At 40.0% G+C, this 18,572-nt stretch overlaps 1 protein-coding gene across 1 annotated transcript in view; it reads left to right on the plus strand.

Moving 5' to 3' along the window:
• The first annotated feature begins 6,348 nt into the window (after positions 1–6,348).
• LOC111227365 (leucine-rich repeat transmembrane neuronal protein 4-like) overlaps positions 6,349–18,572 on the plus strand; it is a 41,307-nt gene continuing 29,083 nt past the window's right edge. Inside the window, exons 1-2 of the mRNA XM_022752820.1 lie at positions 6,349–6,352; positions 6,862–8,396. Of these exons, the coding sequence (XP_022608541.1) occupies positions 6,349–6,352; positions 6,862–8,396 (1,539 nt within the window). The remainder of the gene's footprint in view (positions 6,353–6,861; positions 8,397–18,572) is intronic.

The raw sequence follows: 18,572 nt of genomic DNA on the forward strand, positions 1-18,572 counted from the left end.
ATCAATATTTCCACACAGATGGAGTAGAGATGGACTGATAGATTTATTCATCTTCCACTGACCTTTTACTCTCCTCACTGAGCCGCTATTCTCCACAAAGTGTCTGTCAGATCAGAAGGTGCAGGCATGTCACCCAACTAAAACCACTGCGGTAAGCAAACAGCAGATTATCATCCATGCTTATCTTTTCAAAAATGCCTTTCAAGATATTTGAAATATCTAAGATGGAAGGTAATCTCTCGATAGAAGTCGGTGGCCTTTGTCTTGAGAGACGTGGGTGGCAACAGAGTAATCCACAAAAACCTTCTCCGTGTTATGTGTAAATGTGTTTTAATGTTGTTTTAATATTGTGCTACTATAAGACAAGGTACACATTGTAAGACTGCCAGTGTGTGTGTCTGTGTGTGGGGGCTTTTCAGAGCATTACGTCGCTCATGCAAATACATGACTTTCACTCACTCAATCTTAGGTGCTTCATTAAAATTTTATTTTGCACATAAAGAACAAACAGCATGGGAACAAGCAGCCGGCACTCTGAACATAATCAACAGTAAAATGAAAGAGTATAACAGAAGAATAAACAGCCAGGAAGCTTAAAAAAAAAGTCATTACATGGTTGTTTATTAGATGTGTCAGTGCACATAAATTATAATAATAAAAAAAAAGAACAAACATGTGGTTGCTAATCACAAATTCAAGAAGGAAGTTTTTTATTATATGATATTTACACATAAGGATATTTGTGTTACACTGATGGATCTGCCGTTTGGAAGATTATTAATGTAAATTCAAATCTGTAACGATTCAAAGCAGGGTGGAGTTTGTTTTTGAACCACCAACTTAGTTAGAATTGATAACCCCACCGCTTTATCCAGATAAAGTTTTTTCTTTGTTAACTAAAAGGAATTTTGTACCAGGAACCATAGCAATTGAATATTTTAATAAAAAGAGGTCAATGTAGAATGGCCTGGCAAATAAATGCACCACTGAAGCTATAAATCTAACATGATGTGAACTTGATTACTTTGAAATAATGTGAGAAATACATTCATTGAAGCTTTGATGATTTTCTGATGCAGTATCAGTGAAAGGTTGAATAAAGTTTGGTTTAACCGTGCAGTGTGTTATTTTTCAGATTTGCACAGGCAGTAAATTCATGCCCTGCTTTACATGAAGATGTACTTAAGTGTGTGTTTTGGGACATACCTGTAAGCCTCTCCTGCCCACGTAACACAGAAGATATGACCGCCAGGACGGAATCATGTCTCTTCATTGGCTGAATTTACTTTCTCACATTTCTCATTTAAACCCAAAAGTTACAGGAAATGCTGTAAGTCATTTTTGCAATGTTTTTAATTGATCCTAAATAAATGTTATATTACCTGTTGTGTTTCTTCCTGTTGGAGTAGAAGCAGACTGTGTACAGTGCCATGCTATCATGATACATTATGTATGAGGAAATGTACAAATGAAAAATAAAACAAACAGAGTTGCAAACAAAGAACATTTACATCTGCGATGCAGGAAACTGCTCATTTTGCAGGAACCTATCAGGTATTATGGTTGTTTGACTCTGGATTTAAATATAGAACCCATCCCATTATCATCATTTCTATAATGCATTACCAACGGATCCTAGACTTCCCGGCAGAAGTGTTTTTCTTTATGCATGAAAGTGGTATTTGAGAAGGTAGACTAACAATATAAAGACTTGGTCTCTTCGTCATTTTCTGTTGAATGTTGCTGGAGAAAGGACTCTGAGGAGAACTGGTTCAACCTTTGGAAGAATGGTGTTTTAATGGTGGTTTAATGGTGATTTCAACCACCTCTCTCTCATTAACATCTTGAATGTTGTAACACCTCGGCTGCTGGTGTTTCTGAATATGAATCAGTCTTAAGAGACAAGATGTTTGTAACACATCCAAAGAAAATAGTCGCCTAAAATAAAACAGAATAAGAATCATCATTTCAATCATTATTTCAAGACTCTGCTCAGTGCTTTGACTTTAGTCCAGCTGTAGTTTCTAAGAGAAGAAGTTTTATTTAAATATGAATTTTGTGGGTAAATTTTAAGGAAATAACTTCAACTTCATATAATCAAAGTCAATATATGAACCTTTCTATAACAAAAGACAAAGAAAAGTGTATGCAACACTTTCTTTTTTTCTTTTTGGAGTCGTAGTAGCGATAGGGGCTAAAGTGCCAGATGTTTTGGAACAAGCCTTTTTATATACAGTCTATGGGACCAGCCCTCTGTATTTACCTGCTGCTTTGAAATTTTGTATGAGTAATTCGCAGGGTAATAAAAGTTACACATTTAGAAATCAGGGTCAGAGTTAATACAACCTGCTTCACCACTCTTTTAAGTCTCTCTTTGTCCTAATTATTTTACTATTTATGCATTTCTACACCCTGTTTCTGTGGGATTCATTATGCTGCAAAAAAGCAGGTCCTTCCCTTGCTCTATTATTCAGGGCTCAGTCAGTCACAGACAGTCATTAAAGTTTCATAGGAAGCAATTTGGTGCCTGAGTTATTTGCAAAGTGAGGTGAGTGCATATGGTGGTACTATACCTTTGTTGTTTATGGCCTGGTTTTCTCTGCTTTTCATGCCATTCTGTTCTCTTACGGGGTTAATTTTTACTCGATGACACCTGAGGGAGCATTATCAAGCACTACCGACAATCATTAAAGAGTCAGCACATCACAAAATCTAAAACACAAGTCCTTTTATTTGACAAATGTTTCAACAAGCTGTCACATCTCAGTTGTTAGTCTGAAAAAAAAGCCAGAAAACATTCACGTTGGTAGAGTCAAAAGAAGTTGAGGTAGTGATATTCTTTCCAGTGTTGAAAGTTGACTATAAATATACTGTGAAACTCAATTATTGATCCATGGCAGTTCTGCATTGCTCGCATATGCCAGTTATACCAAATACCCAAAAAAAGCTGAATGAAATGTGAAAGTGGGTCATGTCAGATTTGTTCGACAATATAAACAGACCATAGGGAATTTACAAGAACTCAGCATGGGATGATTGCACAGTAGCTACGTGCAGTGATTTTTAACAAAGGGATTACAACAGGAGATAACACGTTTTGTTCATAGACAAATCTGTTTATTTATTTATTTCCATATATCATCAGAGATTTAACAAGATGCAAACCAAAATGACCAGTAATTTGTTTGTGGATAAGGAGAAAAAAGACCAAGGGGAGAAAACTCATGACAGCCAGCACTAGAATTGTACAGTATATTTTGAAATTATAACCAGTTTTCAACCATGAATATATGAACATAATTGTGTATAGTGGGAACTTAATGGAGGACATTACCATTACCATATACTCATTTATGCACTATAGAGTTCACACTTCTTTTAGTTCATTTGACATCCCAGGATCATCTGAAATTATTCACTCTTAAATGAAAACATGATTCTTGATCTCTCGAAAGCTGCTAACACAGATTGCTTGATGGATTATCTTTGTATGAGTTCAAATGGAATGTTTTGAAGTAGTTTGATTATTGTGCATGAATACATGTACTCCATGCTACTATTCAAAGGCATAAACCTGGCACGGCTCCATTCTCGGGCCACTGCTCTTTCTAATTTACCCTTCAATGCTGCAGACAAAATAATACACTTTTTACACACACAAGTCTCATTTTACACAACAATATAGGGGTACTTACTGTATATCTAAAGCCTTAGAGAAGCTGTTGCACGAACAAACTGCAGAAAATCTGTAGCACTCAACATGCCTCTGTGTTCTGTGAAGATGTAGTTTTAGATTAATCAATGTATTTTGTATTATCTCTTTTATTTTACTCTTGTGTACCATATGGAGTCACACTTGAGTCTAACAAAAGATTAATGAATTAATAAAATTCAGTTCATGTTCAACAATGCTTAGTTTGGAATTATCACAGAATCTTTTAATGGCAGATGCGTGTAACGCACACTGAAAGATATGCTACACTGAAAGCTTGTACAGTGTACTGGGTAGTAGTTTGACATTCTTTCAGTCACCTTGGTGTGTATGTGTGTGTGAGAGAGAGAGAGACAGAGACAGAGAGTGGGAGAGAGAGAGCAGCTAGCTTCCTGCCCTGTCCTTCAACTCCAGTTAGCGGATTGATCTAACAATGGGAATTAAATCAGTGAATGCCACTGAAGTGCTAGATGCATCAGTTTTATTTTTGTTTCCACCGTTTTCTTTGTCACAAACTATTTGCAATTTGAGCTCAAATGTTCATTAACATCCATTACCAGTAATTACGCTACTCATTAAGTACAGAGGCAGAGGGACCCATTAGAAGTGATGGTTTTGACCCTGACTCAAAGTCCCATTATGAGGTCCTGAGAGCACCCTTTGTTTACGCATGACGCATAGCAGAGTCAATATGTAACCATGAGTAGAGAAGAAAAAAACCCTGCGCTTTCTTAACTTTTTTTGGCATGAATTAAATATGACATTTAAAACCAGATAAATGGGATAAAAACATGCACGCCTTTAAACCCATCTGTTGTTTTCCTCTCTATGCTGAATTCACACCACCTGTCAAAGGTTTCTAAATGCCATTTTGACATTACATTATTTCAGGTTAATTTTCAAAGTCAGCAAATATAAGAACGCAACATGGCCAACATCTGGATCCCATAGACGCCATAGTAGACAATGTACATGTTTTTCTTGCTTGTTACTGTGCTTTATGGTAACACAAACCAATAGGCTTAACAAGCTGACCTTTTCATGACAGGCCCACCTGCCTATGAAGCACTAATTAAGAATCATATTAACATCTGAGATTTTGCCAACAGTTCCTCAGATATAGGCACAGATGCAAAGTAAAAGCAAGGGGGAGCTGCTGAAGTTAGTGGGGGGCAGTAGTGGTTACAATTACACTTTGCAGATAGGCGATGGTAATTGGCTAATTGGCAATCAATTAATGCAATAAACTATAGGCAAGTGGCACAGCAACAGTAAAACATAATAATAGGCTACAATAGGAAATTGACTTGATTATCAGCGAAGGAAATAACTAAGTGCATTTACTTTAGTAATATAACAAAGTTAAAGTTAATTTTTATGTATGCTTACTTTACTTAAATATTTCAATTTTATGCTGCAATACCTAATTTAACTACCTAATATTGTAAGACGACAATATTTTAGTCATCTACATGTATTTGACATAGTTAATAGTTATTTGTAGATTAAGCTTTTAAAAATATGATGAACCTTTATAAAATCAGCTTGACCACCTGCTGCAGCATTGCAAATGCTCCATAGATGTTAATATGTCAGTAATAATGTTCCAACAGTATATTAAATATATAACATTAAATAGGGCCATTCTGTATGAGTACTTCTACTGTTGAGGCTTAGTCATGTGTGGCTGTAATGAAAATATAGGTAATAAAAGTCACAGACATTTCTCAGCTCCCTGGTAAATTCTAATTTCGTGGTATTTAGTTCTGCAGTGAGATTAATCTGAAAATGTCCTAATAGGCTGCTCAGGAGCGTTGGACTGTGTATCTTCACAAATATTTAAATGCAGAGCAAACAGTCTTCCCATTCCCCTGCTTTAATTGATATGCAGCCTCTGTACCTGAGGACAATGAAGTCTACTTTAGTGAAGGCTGCGGAGAGTCACTCAGTGACCAGGAGAGGGCATCTCAAGTCCTGAAACGAGCGCCAGTGAGCTCAGTCAGATCCTACCCCAACATCATTCCTGTTGCTATACAACTGATTTATTCTTGATGCCACGGTCATCGGGTTTAATCCACAGCAGACTGCGCCTTTTTCCTCCCACTGTCCACATCTGAATTGAGATACATCCAACTTGTCGGGTTCGGACCTCAGTTTATTCCTCTCAAATTTCTTCACTTGGTGGGTTTCCTGTCTCTTTTCTGCCACTACTTCACCTAGACTCAACAATTGGCGACTCGGCTGTTACACTGTAGCTTATTTTACAGCCTCCTAAAACGCGCTAAACAATGTCGTTCTTGTGAGGACACAAGCTTGAGTGCGTCCATCCAAGGGCTTTGTGAGGTGGCGGTCAGAAATATGCATTATCAAGCTCATGTTGTGCGGTAACGTGGGAAACTACTGGCAGAGGCTGATGCACACCTTCTGGAGCCACTCTCATCTCCGACAGGTGTGCGGCGGCTGTGCGCAAAGCGGATCTGGCTGCGGCGCAAAGTGCGTGTGTTTTCCGTGCAGACAGGCGTCCTGGGTGCTTGTCCAACTATCTGGACAAAACGCCGAGTGCGTCTAACATGTGGACGTGGAACGGCTGCAACAGAGAGCCCTGAAACATGAGGAGGAGCCGACACCGCGCAAATATGGGTATGTAGACTGTTCTGCGAGGTACTTAAAGCCTTCCTTTCTGCGCAAAGTCTTTAATCGTTTGCCAATTACAATTCACTTAAAGCTAATGTTCCTGGTGTCTTTGCCCCCCTTCGGTGTATGAATGATGACTGCAGGCTGTGGGATCTGAAGGAGCCTTTCCTCTCAACAACTATTTGACAGATAATTCCTGATGCATGTGGTTCTCAATCACCTTTTCCATGTCTCAAGAACATGACTTTGACTGGGATAATGGATGTAAGTGTGGGTGTGTGTGTGTGTGTGTGTGTGTGTGTGTGTGTGTAGATTTGCCAGGGATGCAAATGAAGACGGCTGCAAATAACCCACTCTGTTATCAAATGCCTGAGAACACAGTATGGGTGATAATGTTTTTTTCCTTAATTAATTTCTATTTTATTCAGCTGTGCCTCATTCCGGTCTGTGCTTATTGGTTCTGTTTGCTCCATGTTTAATGCTCTGAGATCTGTCACTTTTCTGTGTGTCTGCAGGACTTCCAGTGCTTTTCAGATGGCTTGTATTCACAGTGGTGGTGCCCGCCTGGTTGCTTGCTGCTCCAAGCCCCATCCGTGAGCGTCCCTGCCCCCAGAGCTGTAGATGTGATGGGAAAATAATATACTGTGAATCCAATGCCTTCCGTGACGTGCCAAACAATGTGTCTGTAGGCACACAGGGCCTGTCCCTGCGTTACAACAGCCTGGTGAACCTCAGAGCCCACCAGTTTGCAGGGCTGAGTCAACTAGTTTGGCTCTATCTCGACCATAATTACATCAACGCTGTGGATGGCCAAGCTTTCCATGGGATACGGAGGCTGAAAGAACTGATTCTCAGCTCGAATAAGATCACACAGCTAAAAAACAACACTTTCCACGACGTTCCGAATTTACGCAATCTCGACCTTTCCTACAATAAACTGCAGGTTCTCCAGCCTAACCAGTTCGTGGGTCTACGGAAACTGTTGAGTTTGCACTTGAGGTCAAATTCCTTAAAAACTGTCCCGATGCGAGTTTTCCTTGATTGTCGCAACCTGGAGTTTCTTGATATTGGCTACAACAGGCTACGGAGCCTCACACGTAATGCTTTTGCAGGACTCCTTAAGCTCATCGAGCTTCATTTGGAGCACAACCAGTTCTCAAAGATAAATTTTGCTCATTTCCCCCGCCTGACTAACCTGAGGGCGCTCTATTTACAGTGGAACCGTATCAAACTGCTAACCCAGGGCCTGCCATGGATGTGGACTTCCTTGCAAAAGCTGGATGTTTCAGGAAATGAACTCCAAGTGCTGGACCCGAGTACATTTCAATGCCTCCCAAATCTCCAGACACTTAATCTGGACTCCAACAAACTCAGCAATGTGTCTCAGCAGACGGTGGAGGCTTGGATCTCGCTCACCACCATCAGTCTGGCTGGTAATTTGTGGTACTGTAACCCCAACATATGTCCCCTGGTGGCCTGGCTCAAGGCCTTCAAGGGTAACAAGGAGTCCACTATGATTTGTGCTGGCCCTAAGGAGGCGCAGGGAGAGAAAGTGACAGATGTGGTGGAGACGTATAACATTTGTACAGCAACGCCGGCTCCCATCCCCTCAACAACATCGCCCTTCACTCCAGCATTTCAGCCCAAGCTGCTGCCTCTCCCGACACAGTCTGTGGTGGATAAGAAGCTGATCTGGAACATGACAGCGTCCCCGACTCCTTCCGAGGCCTCCCCCACCATCCCCTTGCCAGAGTATGTGTCCTTCCACAAGATCATAGCTGGTAGCGTGGCCCTCCTCTTATCTGTGGCTATAATTCTACTGGTTATCTATGTCTCATGGAAGCGCTATCCCAGCAGTATCAAGCAGCTTCAGCAGCGCTCGGCGGTTAAAAAGCGCCAGAAAAAGGCACGGGAGACTGAGCGCTCCCTTAACTCACCGCTGCAAGAGTACTATGTGGACTACAAGCCTTCACACTCAGAGACTATGGATGTGCTGGTTAATGGGACAGGACCTTACACATACACCATCTCAGGCTCCAGGGAATGCGAGGTATGACCGTTGCCCTCCAAAAATCCATTTCCACTGCGAGGCATGAGAGGTAAATTTTCTAACAATCTGCGGAGAAAACTACTGTTTTTTCTCCTCTGCTCTGCTCTTGTCTGTTTTTTTTTTTTTTTCGGGATAAGGAAGTAAAGGTCGGTGCATGGTGACTTGTTTTGCAATATGCTGGGTTTGTTCAGTTCCATATGATTACCCAGCTGTTGTTCTGAATCATGCAGTTTTATTGCTAAAATATGATTCCCATTAGTTGAAACTGCAGTGGCAGCTCCTCTCCCTGCATAACTTACATACAGCAAGATGCATTATACACAGAGTAGGTTCATCTTTCATTCCTGACACAAAAGAGCCCATTGATGAATCTATGTATTATCAGCCAGCCTGTTATTTATTTATTCACAAATGGCTCGCAGTCCTGAACGAAGTAATAAAAATTTATTAGATCAAGTCACTGTGCAGGTGGTCCTCTCCTATCCTGTGTGTTTGCTACAACAGCTGTAGTAGCAAATACACAAGCCATTTGAGTTTTGATTGATTTTTCCCTGTATTTAATATATGAATATTTACAATCACACCTGCTGCTCATATAGCCCATTCTGTTTTTCTGCCTCTAGCAGTCATGTACTTAAGATTTTACTCTTTAGTTTAATTTACAAAGTTCAAACAGTCACCGCAGGCTGGAGAACACTCAAAAAGCCCGAAGCCAAATAGAGGATAAATTATGCATTTGGGCCTGATTTCTGTCTGGCTTTTGTGTACTACTGCAGAAGCAAACTGCATTATACTACTTTTGTTTAATCTCAGAAACATAAAGAAACTATTCGGCTATACAAGTGAAACTTTTTGTCCAAAGAGTTCAAATTGAAATTCTCATCCTAACGCTGGACTCCCCCACATGACTGACTCTGAACCACTGTGCGGCACAGAGGGATTGAGACAGAAAGACTAATCAATTTGCTCATGCTTAATTAGGCACTTTTTGCCTGTGTACTCTTTTTTTCCCCTAATGCCATGCATCTGTCTTCCTTTGTCCGGCAGCTTTTTTTTTTCATTTGGAGGTATGGTTAAGTGTGATTAACAGGACATGTTGTGTTGGGAAGGATGTAGTGTCACTGGAATCTTAGCTGCACCTTTTGTCAGGCTAAGCAGACATGCTGTGGGCTGCAGGAGACATCTTTCTTCTCCGTTATATCCGTCAGCGCAGCTCAGAGACGAAGTTTTATCTCACACTGCCACGCAGTTCATTTCCTATATTCCACGTGGAAGCTATAAATCATTTTGGAATATGTTTTAAGTCGTAGGATTGTACTGTAGCACCACTTACATTCTTCTTGTGTCCTTTTCCGAAGTCACTGGGGAGCATAGCACAAATATGTTCCATTGTTTTCAGTAATGTCACATACCACGAGGTACACAGGTTGCTAAATCAGCTCTTTGTCAGATTATCTGTGGCAGAGCATTTCTCAAACACAAGGGAAGCTTGAGGTGAGATGGCCGGCTTATCAATCTTGTAGCTTTCATGTGAGAATGTGGCGTGGGAGCATTAAATGGCAGACCTAATGGGGCTTCTGCTAGCTAGAATAACTAATAGCCCATCAGAGGTAAGGAGCCGAGACTTCCCTCTGCTTTGTTATTCCTTGCCCTCTACAGCTCAAGGGAGCAGCCTGAGTTGTTAAAAATGTAATGGGATTTTTTTTGCCGTGTGTGTGTAGGTGTGTTGTGTGTGTGCGTTTGGGCCAAACACTGCAATGCAAAGCAAGAATACACAGTACAACAGGGGAGTTTTAAAACCACCATCACCTTTTTATGCATGTTAAGGTTGGGGTGCACTTTCAAGCGGTTTCAAACTGTTTCCCATCCAGTACAGTCTCATTTTTACTAGCCCCGCACCAGAATTCAGTATAGGTTGTAGTTCAAGAAGGCCATGATGTGCAAGTGATAGTGTTGAGGTCTATTTGCATCACAATAAAGGAAATGCGGCACAACATCTTCTGACATATGAGAGGGTTTTCCTGTTTTATTGAATGGCTCACAGTGGAGAGAGTCAAGGAAGATGAAAGTGAGAGAGAGGGTTCAAACTCACAGTCAGAGGCATACTGTAAATGCCCGAACCCAGTGAGCCCCCAGCACATTTTAGCTACCCCAGATAGCAAGCACTTAAGCTATTAGCTGCATTTTCAATTAGGAGAAAGAGCTTTGTAATTGAAGCCTGTTATCTTCTGCACATGCTCAGACCAACAGACTTGGAGTTAATTTGTTTCTATAGATTTCCCCCAGCACAGCTCAGCAGGTTGACTTCGACACTGCAAACCGAGCTCGCCGAGTGTGAATTCTGATGAACACTTTGAACTGTGCAGTTCCACGGTCTTCCTGTGACACATTATTTAAATAAATAAAAAATAAAAACCTCTCTCTGTCTTGTATGCCATCCACTTCTTTGCTCACAGAGCAGCTGCAGTGGTTGCTGTCCACCCACAGATCATCCCCTGCGAAGTTAGCTCAGAAAATATTAAGGTGAAAATCCCACCGTCTCAGCCAAAGGCGATTCTTGTGCTTGGGTAGAATTTTCAAGCATTAACAAGGTGAGGGGATCCTGCTCACGGATAATTAAAGTGGGCTGTGAGAGGGCAGATGAAGGGAGGAGAAAGGAAGGTTTGGAGCTGCTGGTGCATCTAACTGACTGTTAAAAATGCCTGTAAGATTAGACTAATAATTACAATTTTCAACTTTACTAATTTTCAAAGCTGACATGGTCAGAAACACTGTAATGTCAACACCAGCGAGCAGCCCAGTTTTTGAAATAACAATTTAGACCAACACAAGCTTTAATCATGCATTACGTTGTTTTCATTTTTCTCTGCATTTGCACTCAGAAATGTGGCACCCTGTGTCCCCCTCCTGGTTATATTAAAAACTAATGGCCTCTATGGATCTAATTAGTGTTTGCCTAGGACAAATCCTGCAGCTGTGGGTACATTTTATTCAACAAATATTTGTTTTAATTTTTAGGCGCTAGAGTATGAGCCCTGTCTTTAAAATGTCAGCAATAAGAGACAAAGTTGATGAGTGATCAAAATACACTGCCTCTGCTTGGCGAGATGGCAGCTTGCACTTCATCTGTGCGTAAATGCACAGAAGGCAGGTTTCCATCATGTGGAGGGAGTTTGACAGCTCTCAGTATTTGTCATTCATTTGCTAAATAAAGGATAGCCACATGAGCGCCTGATAGCGTCTCAAAAGGATGTGTCATTTTTGAATGCATTAGTTTGTTAGCTGTGTGCTGTGGCGCAGCACACACTGCTGTAACTTAAACACATTTTAATGACAGCACTGCACAACACACTACTGTAATAAGAAGTAACACATACACTGTATGACAAATGACTCATCATTTTTGTTTTTTTGGTTATTCCTTAGAAAAGCTATATCTTTTGCCATTAATTCTCATTTTGCTTGGTCGTCCTCTTGTTTGGTGAAATTGAAAATTACTGTAACTGCGAGACTGGATGGCAATGATCCATGGGTCCACAGAAGTAGACTACTTAGCTTTTATCATACCTGATGATTTTGTGAAAAATGGGCTTTGGTCAACTTGTTTCAAACCAACTAAAGCAAAATGCAGGAAGAAACAGCCTTTTAAGTGAATTGGCTGAAATGGCTGTTACACAACATCATTATTTTAGTGTCATGCTTCACATTTTGTAGCCTAAGTGGTGGCACTGAAAAAGCCCCCTGTAATAGATTTCTGTGTATGATCAAGCACACCAGACTGATTCAAGGTGCTTTGATATGCTGGGGATATGTATATAATTATGGAAATTTTACTTTTTTCAGTTTGAAATTCATATTTTTATGGCAGACGAGCCAAATAAATTACTCTTTACAGCAACAGGCTCAGTGTTGTAATTCATATTTAAACTGTTTAAAGGAATAGTTGGACATTTAAGGAAATACACTTATTTGCTTTCTTTCTGAGGTTGGTACCATTTTCATGTATACAGTAAATGTGTAGTTACAGGGAGCAGCTAGTTAGCTTAGCTCAGAACAAAGACTGTAAACAGGGGGAAACAGTTAGCATTGCGCCTCTAAAGCTCACTAACATGTTTGATCTCATTTAAATCAATACAACAGTGACGTGTCATGATGTTACACAGTGTTATGTCCCAAACTATTCTGGATGCCTGGTAGCCTTACAAGTATTATAAGGAAGGACGCATCATCCGTTTCCAATCTTTATTTTAAGCTAAGCTAACTGGTTGCTGCTAGTAGCCTCATATTTAACTCTAACTCTAACTCAGCAAGAAAACAAAAAAGTGTATTTCACAAAATGTTAAACCATTTCTTGAGTTGAACAATTGATAATTTGCTATCAGCTGTATTCATTCAGCATCAACGTACTCAGTAGAGGACTACTTTATACTGAATATGCCATGACATTGAAGACCCCCCTCCAATCCAGTCAGCATAGTTCAAGCGGAGGTGGTGGGCAGGGCACAAGGCCTGATCTAGAATTTCTCAAGGCTTTCTTTTCTTGGTTTACGGGTGTTTGCCCATTTTTTAAGCGGATCACTTCAAGTTCTGAGACATTCTCTGGCTGTCTTGCACACACGGCATGTTTAAGATCTAGCTACAGATTTTCAATGATGTTTAGGTCAGGGGACTGTGCAGGCCGTTCCAAAAAGCTCATCTTTAATGTCTGTTTGCTGCAGCTGTTGGATTTATCTTTTTTTCACTTGAGAAGTCAACAGAACATGGAATTTGCCGATGGGTGTTCAGACTTTTACATACCACTGTGACAGACTTTATACAGACTTTATTCATTCCAGTCAGTGCTGTGATTTCATGCTGAGTTAAAACATTGCAGTGGGATTCATTAGCACAAATGCACATAATCACACCTCGGACCAATCGTTGGTGTTAAGCACCTCTCAGACTGCTGTGTGTGTGGGGTGAGATCTCCCCCAAATAAACACACTCGGCGATATGTATGATTCAGACTTTTGACAGATGTTCCTCTCGGAGGTGTGATGTCTGCTCTGGCGAGGAGGTGGAATACATTTAGCAAACCCGAGGAGAGGCAACACAAGATGTGTGCAATAAAGGCCTGTAATCTAAATGGCTTGTTACAGTGAATGTGTCAAATTCTGTTGTTTCATAATAATTAATCTTAGCATCTCTTCTTTCATCCAATTGATGTTTTCATGATTGTATTGTTCGCATTATGATGTACTAATAGCACATGTCCCAGCCTACTAATAGCTTAATTTGGCACAGGCAGGAAATATGATTTTCTTCCTCCACGCTTCAACACAGACAATATTGAATTTCACTCTGGGTTAGATGTACTTATTTAAAGAACATATACAATGAAATGCTGTTTGTGTCTCTGACTGACTCATTACAGACTCTTGCAGATGCCTAAAGCCAGGCCTAATGATAGTCGTAGGTAGATCACTGAGAAAACATTCTGCTGCTGAGAAAGTAGAAATGAAAGTCACGGTTTTGTTGACCTCCAAACCTCTGTTTTAAATTGAGGTCAGCAATGATTGACAACATCATTAACTCTGATATGCAGTTGATATAAAACGATAACCTAGTCCTTCACGTAAGCCCAAGAAGATCAAATTAACTTGTCTGTTATAAACAAATCAGGTGAGTCAGTACATGTTATGACTGTACTGTATGGTTTAATGTACCATCAAAGAATTCTGGAAATTATGAACCAGAATTTATCCAAAGGCCTATTTTTACACAAACTAATTTGGATATAAATGAAAAAGACCACAGAGATAAATCAAACTAATTCATCCTTTCCCATCACACAATCTCCAGTGGCCCTTCCCTCCTGCAGCCACACGCAAACCATGATGAATATTTAATGTGATATTAAACTTCTCAGTTGTGTTCAAGGCCATTTTGTTCAGGAAATAGAGAATCTGCCAAAAACCAGTTTTGTTTTAATTACAGGAATGTTTTGATGGAAATCTTCTCTGACAGTGAAAATCTCACGTCCCAAACAGTGGGAACAGCTGGATGCGTTACTGAAAGCAAGCGTTGAGCAAAAAGGAAAAAGGAAAGTCTACAGCCACGCCGTTACTAAATGCTAATATACTGATATTTAGTGTGACTGCACCCAGTCTCATGGCAGTCCCTGCCATAATGCTTGACTTACTTCACTAAAAATCACACATATCAACCTGATGGTGACACGAAAGTAAAAGTCAAGGGAACACTAGAGTCATTAGCGTTCATCATCTGGAAATGAATGTTTGAACCAAACTTTGTGCCAATACATGCAGTAGATTTTGAGATATTTCACTGGATAGGTAAAAACTTTGACCTGCTGGTGGCACTAGATGAAGGTTTCAGGGAATCAATGTGTTACTAGTTTTAGATATTTCAGTCCGGATCAAAATGTTGGACTGACTGACCTACAACGCCATGTCATGTCATGTTGCTAGCATGGCTGACAAACCCAACTCCTCCACATCAAATGACAAAATGCATCAATTGTAACTGGCTATAAGCATTTTCTGATCATACAACATCATTTGTCAGTACCTTCCAAAAATGCTACAAATTACTGTAGAAATGCCAAAATGAAACTGTTGTCTGTTTATCAGGGCTATAGTTATGCTTAGATAAGGTTTAAGCACAAAAATGTTGGGATTTCCAGCATGTGAAGCAAAGTGCTGGGGCGGTGATTTCAATTGCATCCACAGCAATAGCCATTGTAGTATTTAATTGAAAGCGACATCTGGTGCACGCAATAATGGAAAGGCAAATCTCTTATATCTGGCAGCGGCCATGTATTAGGGATTTTTGGGAGATAATCTACAATGTTTTTGGATGTCATGTGACTTCTCATGTCATGTGACTTAAATGTGGAAAAAGTGTTTCCATTTTAGTTTTGCAAAAATATTGCTGTTGAATAGTCTTAAAAACCACCTCATGCAATAGTGTACATTTTTTTGTGACATTTGAGAGTTTTTTTTTTAATTCACGTTTCCGTTACTCGTTTTTTTAGTTTGCTAATCAAATTGCGCATTAAGCAGGTTAATGGAATTGCAGCTAGTGTCACACTATCTTAACATTTGCTCCCGACAACAGTAATAATTCCAACAGCCACTAGGGGGCTTTGTCGTTAGCACAAAACATATGTCGTATTGGGGCATTTGTTGAAACAACTGATCATGCTATTGTTTTTCTTGCGAGGACAGTCTAAAACTGAAATCCAAAAATTTAAATATTTATTTTTCAGTCTTATCAAAGCAATTAATACAAATGCCTTATGGAAACCACTTTATCAAGCATTTTTAACGTTCTGCTATTGGGGATATGCCTTGCCTTTCTGGCCTGATATTGCTGTTTGAAGATGTAATGTCTCTTCCACTGCAACATTTCCAGTTGGCTATAACTTCAGGGGTAAACATCTAGTTTTGGTGTCAGACACTCTCAAAGATTGCCTCACAATTTTACACTGGCATTCAACAGCCCATCATAAAAGTGAATTGCATTGTAGAAGAGGCACAGAAACCAATTTCTCGACTGACAGCAACCTCAATAGACCACAATGCAATGCAGCCTCATGATATGCTGTGGTTTGAGTGAGGGGTGTGACTTTTTTTGCCTCTCATTCTCTTACTGTATGCTATCACTGTTGCTGTAATCTGTCTGCCAACACATACAGCCGAATGCAACAAGCTCACCCTCATTCTCTGGCAGTTATCGAAAGGCATTTAGAGAAATGCAGGAAAACACTAACAGAAGCTGAAGCAGATGTGGTGAGTTGAGGGAAGCTGGATACCCAAAAAATAATTTATGTCAGCCCATTGCTAAATTACTCCCGGCATGCACTGAGCATCATAGTTTGATGATACATAACAGTGTAAGTGTATCCAAGGGTGGATTTTTCCATTAAGTCTTCAGTCTGTTGGAGCTGAGGAACAAAGGAACTATTTCACTTCTCTGGGAGTATGGACGAATTTTTTCCTTGAAAAAAAGTATTTGCAGAAATCTGTAAATACTCCTCAAAAATCTGAATCCCATATCGAGTGTCCTATTATCATGGCATATCTATCATTCAGTAATCGCATGCCCTGGATTCCCTCAGTTTAAGCTTCTGTTCACTCAATCAGTGGCAATTTTGCTTCAATGGGATTTGACAGCTTATCTAGCACTTTATGAAAAGTCGGGAACTGCAGACAGAATGAATAATATAACTGTACAATATTAGACATAACATTTTATACTTTTTTATGGTCACAGCAGCCACGTTAATTTTTCAAGTCGGCTTGAAGCAGTTACTGCCTATTTAGCCCACCATTTAATAAGGGTAATTAAGTTCATTTGCCTCAGATGCTGTAGTTCTGCCTACTGTGTCACTTTCATTCACTGCAAAAAAACTTGAAAGTGATACTTAGAAGAGAATGAAGTGTTGACTTGACACATTACCACATGTCCTAGTAAGTTGGTGGACTGCAATTTGTATCTCCACTGTCGTCTGTATGAAGACAGTGCGGTTTCTTTTATCTTTTTCCAGTGGGAGGGATTTTGATGTTATGTTGAAGTCCTCAAGAATAGTATTGTGATTTCCCCAGAAACTAAAACCCCTTCATCATGTTGCTACAACGTCTCAGCCTGTCTGATGGGACAAAATGGTGAGTCAGTCAGCAGAAACTGAGAATGATGCAGCATCTCTGCCAACTTTTCCTCAGGTTATTGTGAAATGCCTGTCAGACCACTGCATGTGTGGGGGGAGATTTCCCCAAAATAAGCACAAGCTGAGACTTTTCTGGTACTGACAACCGACAGTGTTCTTCTTCCTTTTACATGAACTACAGATACTTGTGAAATTGAAACCAATATTTGCCACAGCCCTGCTAGTCGCTGTGTGAGGTTGTAATTTGACAGTGGCACTTTGAACTAAATGCTAACATCAGGATTATCTCATCTTATTGACACAGTGGTGGTCTGAGTTAAATGTGAATGACAGCACGATAACATGCTCAAAGTGACAATGTCAACATGCTGATGTTTAGCAAGTATAATGTTAACCATGTTCACCATCCTAGATTAGCACATTAGCATGCTAACATTATTTTTAAAAAATGTAAAATTAACTAATTAGCTGAGGCTGGTGCTATTATTATGTATACATGTAACATATGTATTATGTTAGTTTTCAGGTATTCAATTATAAACTACATAATTGGACAAAAAATTAAAATGAAAGGCAACGCCAGTGTTAACTCTTGTCTCTATCACGTCTTTTCTTGTACTGTAGTTAGCATGCTAACCAGCTAGCTCCGGCCTGTCTCGTCACTTTCCGATATTGATTGATTCATTGTAGCCTCCAATCTGCCCTGAAGACGTAGTGCTGCTCAGAGGGCAAATTATAACCTCTTGTCCTGTAAACCCAATGATGGGCGAAGCTCTTGTCAAGCAACAATCACCACCACCCGCTCCCAGCAAGAAACCACATTTGATGGCAGAGAAAACATACAAATAGCCAGAATAGTACTAGATAATAGTAATTCATCCTGAGGGAAACGTCTACACCAAATATGTTAATCCGTCCAAAAGTCATATAATCAATAGTTGTAGAGAGTTCATTGTGGACCAAAGTAGAGACTGACAGATTGCCTTGCCTCGAGCCACGCTGCTAGTGTGGGTTTACTTTGACTATAAAGAGCAGAAGTGGCAAGAACCAGCCTCAATCCTCAAATCTATCACACTTTTAATCTCAATCATATTGTTAAATTTTTGAATAATTCCACAGCCTTCCCAGCAATCTTAGCATATTGACTCAAGCAATGAAATGTTGCCAGTGTCACGCATCATTTCTGTGTGCAAATGACAATGAGCGCTGTAGAGATGTTTGAGTATTTGCTGCCGTATAATTTGTTGTGACATGTATTGTGCACAGGTGGAGGGAGAAGAGGGATTCATCTCTCCGTTTTCACTCTGGGTGCCAATGCATCCTTTTCAAATCAAACAAATGGGTCAGCCCTTTGTTCCAGCAGAATATTTTTACTTGCCCTATCTAAAAAGGCATGTAATACACTCTGATCAGCGGGGTGTTTCAGCGCTCCAAAATTAAAATGCTTTTAGACTTGAGTTAGAAGACATCAGGCAAATATTAACCTAAAATTTCACTGCATGCTG

This window comes from Seriola dumerili, unplaced genomic scaffold (genome assembly GCF_002260705.1).
Source record: "Seriola dumerili isolate Sdu_G_001 unplaced genomic scaffold, Sdu_1.0 BDQW01000017.1, whole genome shotgun sequence".
Lineage (NCBI taxonomy): Eukaryota > Metazoa > Chordata > Actinopteri > Carangiformes > Carangidae > Seriola > Seriola dumerili.